We start from the raw sequence: 7,852 nt of genomic DNA on the forward strand, positions 1-7,852 counted from the left end.
TGCTCTACTTGGTCTTCCTCTTGGGGTCACATCACTTGGCTACATCTTCCCATAATAACAGAATCAACAGTCCAGCTTGTGGAAATTGGGATGGTTTATGATTGCTAAGGAATTAGGGTGAAGATAAATAGGTATTTGCTGGTCATGAAGGGTTAAATGAAAAGGAATAATAGATAGATGAGAAGCAGAGAAGTTCTGGTTTGACCATAAAAACGTGTAGGATAATACATTCTACTGTGGAACGCAGGAGTATGAAAGATGTGTTCTAATCCTGCTCCTTCCTGATTTGCTTTCCGACTTGGGACAGATCACACGACCATCCATCCTCCAGATGGCTCAGTTATCAGTGATAGGACGTAAGGTCTGTAAAGAGTCCGGGAACAAGAATGGGCAGCCACTGACAGCTCCTAGCGTTTTCCCCCCAGGATCCTAAAATAGATAGCACTTAAAGGCCTTTGTTAAGGGTGAGAAGGGTGCTGGTTCATGGTGGGTAACACAGACATCTTCCATGAAGGACAGCACATGGTGCCCACTTTGTAGCTGTGGCCAGAACAGGAGTGCATGCACCAGCAGAGACCTTGGTTTACTCCTCTTGGTCGCTCTTACTGCCATTAAATTCTATCCTACTGAAATTCTTGTGATTCTCAGCAAACACTGCGATGTTTCTTTTGTCCAAAGGACAAACGTGGAGTTATCGTAGTGGTTAAAATACTCATTGGGTTTTACCTGTAGGAAGGGAAGAACCAAGCCGAGGACTGTGGCTCATGCTGAGGTAGGCCAAGCCCCTTCCACCTTTTTTTTTTTTTTTTTGAGATGGAGTCTCGCTCTTTCACCCAGGCTGGAGTGCAATGGCGCGATCTCGGCTCACTGCAGCCTCTGCCTTCCCAGTTCAAGCGATTCTCCTGCATCAGCCTCCTGAGTAGCTGGGACTACAGATGCTCACCACCACACCTGGCTGAGTTTTGTATTTTTGGTAAAGATGGGGTTTCACCATGTTGGCCAGGCTGGTCAGCAACTCCTGACCTCACATGATCTGCCTGCCTCAGCCTCCCAAAGGGCTGGGATTACTGGCATGAGCCACCGTGCCCGGCCAAAAAAGGACTGAAAGAAAAATAGAGGGGCTTTGAAAGGGTAAAACAGGAGGCAACCTAAGGTAGACCAAGGGTCTCCAGAAGGGCCTCCCTGAACAAGGAACATTTAATCACAGACCCAAGTAGGAATTTCGTGGAAGATGTTGGTATCATTTGTTGGGGTGAGAACTAGTATAAACATTTGCTTTGGAGGGAAATAATCATGAATTCAGTCTGGGAAACATTGGTTGCCAGTGTGCTGAGAAGGCCCTGTGAGACATCTAAGTAAAAATAATTCACTGAAAGGTTGAATGGACTAAAAAGTTTGGAAAATACAGACTGTAGATAGGTTTTTAGGGGTGTGTGTGTGTGTGTGTGTGTGTGTGTGTGTGTGTGTGTGTCTGTCTGTCTGTCTGTCTCCTTGTATTTTATGGTGATAGGACTTTGAGAGTCATCAGCATATGGAAAATCTCACCAGCCAGGATGAGGTACCCAGAGATAGCAGGTGAGAAGAGAGGACTGCTGACATGTGAAGACCAAGCGGAGGAGGCAGGCAGACAGGAAGGAGGAAGTTGTGAGACTGGAGCAGTCTGTATTATCACATCATCATCATCGTTATTCTTGTTTAGTAACAGGATCTCTCTCTGTTACCCAGGCTGGAGTACAGTGGCACAATCATGGCTTATTGCAACCTTGACCTTCTGGGCTCAAGCCGTCCTCCTGCCTCAGCTTCCCATGTAGCTAGGACTACAGGTGCATACCACCACACCTGGATGATCTTTTTATTTTGTTTTTTGTAGAAATGGGGTCTTGCTAGATTGTGCAGGATGGTCTTGAACTCCTGACCTCAGGCTGTCCTCGCACCTCAACCTCCTAAAGCACTGGGATGCCACCATGCCCAGCCTGTTATTAAATACTGCCAAGAGATTGTGCAAGATGAGGGCTAAAATGCAGATGGTAGACTTGTAAACTTGGCCACTCAATAATAAGCATAGATTAGTAAGTGCAGAGGCAGGGTAGATGCCAGATTAGAGACAGCTGGAAAGCTTGTGGTCATAAGGGTGAGGTGGTAAAACAGAAGATAAACAGCTCCTCTGATAAGTTTCTCTACAAAAAGGAGAGGACGAAAGAGGGGCTGGCATTGAAAGAGAGATGAGATCACCTTCTCAACAGCGCCGCACTGGGGATTAAGTTTCAGACAAACACTGCCATCATAGCCACCCCCTTCTCGTGCCGCCCAGGCTTGGACCCAGCCTGCCCTGTACCCTAACAGCATAGCCACAGGACATGAGCCCCAGGGCCTCCTACCCCTGCCGCACTCGGGAGTCCCACCCAGTCTCCCTGAAAGGCTCCCACTCTTCCTGCTTCTCTTCCAGGCAGGATGGCCCTACCTCACACACCCCTCCTTCCTGTTCAAATCAGGTACCCCTTCTCCCTCCTTTTTTTTAGGATGGCAAAGACTTGAGCACTTTTTTTTTTTTTCCAGACAGAATCACGCTCTGTTGCCTAGGCTGGAGTGCAGTGGCGCGATCTCAGCTCACTGCAACCTCCGCTTACCAGGTTCACCAATTCTCCTGCCTCAGCCTCCCAAGTAGCTGGCATTACAGGCGCATGCCACCACGTCCAGCTAATTTTTTGTATTTTTAGTAGAGACAGGGTTTTGCCATGTTGTCCAGGCTGGTCTCAAACTCCTGACCTCAGGTGATCCACCTGCCTCAGCCTCCCAAAGTGATGGGATTACAAGCATGAGCCACCCTGGGCGTGAGCCGCCCTGACTTGAATGCATTTAAATCCTGATAAGGAAAATCTAAGAGGGAGAAGCTGAAGGTAGGAAAGAAAAGGGATCCTCACCAGTGGAAGGATTTTATACTTCAGCATCCTATCCAAGGGTGGGGTGGATATAGGTACACGCAGAGAAGAGCGTGGGGGAAGCAGGTTAGGGGAGAATAAAGAGGAGCATTGACCAGAGAAACAACATGGAAGATTTGCCTGCAGAATGGAACTCACCAGCCCATTGTCGTGTGAGTTAACCTGTGCTTATTCAAGGACAGCTTGGACAGTTTTATTTTATTTGAGACTGGGTCTCCTGTGTTACCCAGGATGGAGTGCAGTGGCGCAATCATGGCTCACTGCAACCCTGCCTCTCAGGCTTAAGTGATTGTCCTACCTTAACCTCTAAGTACCTGGGACCACAGCTGTGGACCACCACTCCCAGCTGTCTTTTTATATTTGTAGTAGAGATGGGGTGTCCCCATGTTGCCCAGGCTAGCCTTGAACTCCTAAGCTCAAGCGATCCATCCCCCTCAGCCTCCCACAGTGCTAGGATTATAGGTGTGAGCCGCTGCATCCTGCCAACAGTTTTTCTTTTCCCTACTCTTTAATCTGTCAGTAAGTGTTTTGCTTCCACCACTGTACCAGTTTATGAAAGTCAGAGAGAATGAAAATAAATTCTGCCTATTTACCACTGCCTATTCTTTTTTTTTTTCTTTTTTCTGAGACATAGTCTCACTCTTTCACCCAGGCTGGATTGCAGTGGTACAGTCTCGGCTCACTGCAACCTCCGCCTCCCGGGTTCAAGCCATTCTCCTGCCTCAGCCTCCTGAGTAGCTGGGATTGCAGGCGTGTGCCACCATACCTGGCTAATTTTTGTATTTTTAGTACAGATGGGGTTTCACCATGTTGGCCAGGCTGGTCTTGAACTCCTGACCTCAAAGGATCCACCCGCCTTGGCCTCCCAAAGTTTTGGGATTACAGGCGTGAGCCACCGCACCCAGCCGCCACTACGTATTGTTCGCCATGCTGGGAAGAAAGCTGAAGATGTGTTAAAATGGCATTTGGGGATTGCCTGTCTCGTGTATTCTTACTTTCCATTTACAGAAGTAACCTCTCGCTTTCTCAATTTTTAGGCCTTTTCTGATGCCGTTAAAAAATGGCAGGAGCTATCACCAGAAACCGGTGGAAAAAGGAAGAGAAAAGAAATGAACCAGTATTCTTACATCGATTTCAAGTAGAACAAGGTAATGCAAACTGTGTTGCTGGCACTGTGTAGCTGCAACACTGTATCTTTTCTTCTTCACAGTGAAGGAAACTGTGCTACAGGTGTCTGCCCAGCATCTGGCCAGGCCAGTCCAAGGAGTGACTGACAGGAACTATTTTCTCAGCACATCAAAATTTTCAGAAAGTGGCTGCACTTGTTGGCTTCCTTCTTCCTACTTGAGATAAACCATGGCAGGAAAATTTTGTGTGGTAGAAAATTCATGTGTGAGAAGGTATTTGAGTATGCTGTTAAGCTTGGGGAAAAAACTGGTCTTGAAGGTTTGATGAGAATTGGCTGTGTTGTTAGGTAAAAACTACCCAGACTTATGAATGAGGCCTTACTACAGAGGGTCACTTACGCAACTGAGAGAATGGCCAATAGCCACGTTTCTTCAAAATTTTGTCATTCTTATTGATGAAATAACTGCTGAAAACCCTTTTGAAGAGGTTACTTCAGGTCTCATCCCCAGAAATAAATAAACTTGAGTTTTATAACAACTCAAATTTTATCTGAGTTGCTTCCACCCAGTGAAGGAATTACTACAACTTTTCTAGAGATCATCCCTTTCTGTTCCGTGTGCACTTAATTACCACACTTGATTTCAGATATGACTAAGTGGGAACTCGGGTAACTATAAAGCTGGAAAGTGTTTGTATTTGTATTTGTATTTACTTTTTATTTTTATTTTTTGGAGACGGAGTCTTGCTGTGTCGCACAGGCCGGAGTGCTGGGCGCAGTCTCGGCTCACTGCAAGCTCTGGTTCCCGGGTTCACACCATTCTCCTGCCTCAGCCTCCCAAGAAGCTGGGACTACAGGTGCCCACCACCACACCCAGCTAATTTTTTGAATTTTTTAGTAGAGACGGAGGCCTTGGCCTCCCAAAGTGCTGGTGTTACAGGCGTGAGCCACCGTGCCCCACAGTATTTGTATTTACTATGAACTTTTCAGGATCTAAAAGCAAATCCCTTAGGCTATGACTCCTGAGGTTCCTAAGCCAGTCTGTGGAGCAGCGCTCTGCTGACCTGACATTCTCCTGGCCTGTGGCAGAATGTAGAACTAGGGGCAGTGTGCAGGTGGTTTTTCATTCAGCCAAATTTACCCACAGTTCAGAACAGGCATCCTTGTACATAGCCATACAGCGTTTGTTTCTGACTTCAGTGGTGGAGAAAGTGCTACTTTGCAAGATATTTGACTCCCTTGTTGGTCAGCTCCGTCTTTTAGACAGTTTGTCCTTTGTATTAAGTCAGCATGTACTTCCTGAAGTTCCCTGCCGTGGTTGTATTTCTTGCCTGTGGAGAGACAGATTCTGGCTGTTATCCCTTCGTCAGCCTGACTGCCCTTCTCCCCTTCCCTGTGTGCTCTTCTCTAGCTTGTCAGGGTCTTTTTGGAAGTTGGGGTGTAGAAGACGGGACATCATACTCCACATGAGGTCTGCTCACATTCAGTCTTGCTCTTTTCACCCACATTGCTGTCAGGTCATATACCTCTCAGTTTCGCTGCATCTCACATTTTCCCCTGTTAACTTCATTTTATTTGATTCAGTCCCTTGTTTTAGGTATAGCACTTTAATTTAGATGCTGAGTCTTAAATTTAATTATCAGATAATCTTTAAGGACCCTGGAAGTATGAGATAAAAAATACACTTGATTTGTGTTAGTAGTTTAATGTTTATGACTCATACTTAGCCTTTTTTAACAGCTTTTTATAAGGACACAGGCTAAGAATCCCTCATCTGTTCCAGGCATCCCATTTTTATCCTTTTCAGTTTGTTTTCCATCTAAGCACTGCTCTTTGGGCTATAATTGCTTGACTCAGAGTGAGACAGGGTTCTCCCTCCTCTGTCGTTTTTATGGTCCTTCAGGAAAGTAAATTAGAGGGAAGTGTGTAGACTTAATTGCATTTATTTTTAAAAATAAAGGACTGAGGCGGGGCACGGTGGCTCATGCCTGTAATCCCAACACTTTGGGAGGCCGAGGCGGGCGGATCACAAGGTCAGGAGATCGATATCATCCTGGCTAACACAGTGAAACCCCATCTCTAGTAAAAATACAAAAAAATTAGCCAGGTGTGGTGGTGGGCACCTGTAGTCCCAGCTACTTGGGAGGCTGAGGCTGGAGAATGGCGTGAACCTGGGAGGCAGAGCTTGCAGTAAGCGGAGATCGTGCCACTGCACTCTAGCCTGGGCAACAGAGCAAGACTCTGTCTCTAAAAAAGGAAATAAATAAAATTAAAGGACTGAAAATAAATCTTACTACTTTAACATGATAAACTACAGAAAGAACTGAGTAAAGACGAAAGAAATAATAGAGGGTTGAATTTTTTTTAAATTTGTAGCGTTGATAATTATAACTAACATTTGTTTAGCACTTAATATGTACCAGTCACTTTTCTAAGTGCTTTAATGGATTAATTCATTTATGTTTCAAATAACCTTATGAGATGTGTGTGCCGTTATTATCATTTTGTAGAAAAAAAACTGAAGCACAGAGAGGTTAAGTAACTTAGCACGTTACACAGCAAGCAAGTAGCCGAGCTGGGAATCTGGCTTCAAAACTTACTCTCTAATCATGTGCTTTTCTATTCTCATAATACCAAAAACTGGTTTTGCTTTGTTTTTAATTTTGAGACGGAGTCCACTTCCCAAGCTCAAGCAGTTCTCCTGCCTCAGCCTCTCAAGTAGCTGGGATTAATTACAGGTGTGTGCCATCACGCCTGGCTAATTTTTGTATTTTTAGTAGAGACGGGGTTTCACCATGTTGTACAGGTTGGTCTCGAACTCCTGACCTCAAGTGATCCACCTGCGCCTGCCTCCTAAAGTGCATTAATTACAGGTGTGTGCCATTGTGCTTGGCTAATTTTTGTATTTTTAGTAGAGACGGGGTTTCACCATGTTGTACAGGTTGCTCTCGAACTCCTGACCTCAGATGATGCGCCGTCCTCGGCCTCCCGAAGTGCTGGGATTATAGGCATGAGACACTGCGCCTGGCCCCAAAAACTGGTTTTCTGAAGAAAAAGTTTGAATTTAAAAAAATGTGAGAATGAGGAAGAGAAAAGGAGAATCAAAATAAAATGTATTAGGAACCAGATAGTAAATGTTAAAATCAAGAGATTACCAAGAACAGACAAGAGTACATTGAAAATCTGGATGAGATAAAGTTTTCTAGGAAAATATAAATTGGTCAGGCATTGTGGCTCACACCTGTAATCCCAGCACTTTGGGAGGCCAAGGCTGGTGGATGGTTTGAGCCCAGGACTTCAAGACCAGCCTGGACAACACGGGAAAAATCCCATCTCTAAAAAAATACAAAAGAATTAACTGGGCGTGGTGGCATCTGCCTTTATAGTCCCACCTCCTCAGGAGGCTGAGGCAGGAGGATCACCTGAGCCCAGGAGTCAAGGGTGTAGTGATCTATGAATGTGCCACTGCACTCCAGCCTGAGCAACAGAGCGGGACTCTGTCTCCAAAAAGAAAATCATAATTTGCCAAATCAGCGAAAGAAATATAGAACCAGGCCGGGCGCAGTGGCTCAAGCCTGTAATCCCAGCACTTTGGGAGGCCGAGATGGGTGGATTATGAGGTCAGGAGATTGACACCATCCTGGTTAACATGGTGAAACCCCGTCTCTACTAAAAAATAGAAAAAAACTAGCTGGGCTAGGTGGCGGGCGCCTGTAGTCCCAGCTACTCGGGAGGCTGAGGCAGGAGAATGGCGTAAAAAAACCCGGGAGGCAGAGCTTGCAGTGAG

At 45.7% G+C, this 7,852-nt stretch overlaps 1 protein-coding gene across 1 annotated transcript in view; it reads left to right on the forward strand.

Moving 5' to 3' along the window:
- Positions 1–1,553: 1,553 nt before the first annotated feature.
- Positions 1,554–7,852, forward strand: part of LOC105500450 (E3 ubiquitin-protein ligase RNF216-like) — a gene marked incomplete at its 3' end in the record, with an annotated part of 30,398 nt that continues 24,099 nt past the window's right edge. Inside the window, 1 exon segment of the mRNA XM_011925954.1 lies at positions 1,554–1,575. Coding sequence (XP_011781344.1) covers positions 1,554–1,575 — 22 coding nt within the window.

This window comes from Colobus angolensis, unplaced genomic scaffold (genome assembly GCF_000951035.1).
Source record: "Colobus angolensis palliatus isolate OR3802 unplaced genomic scaffold, Cang.pa_1.0 Scaffold667, whole genome shotgun sequence".
NCBI lineage: Eukaryota > Metazoa > Chordata > Mammalia > Primates > Cercopithecidae > Colobus > Colobus angolensis.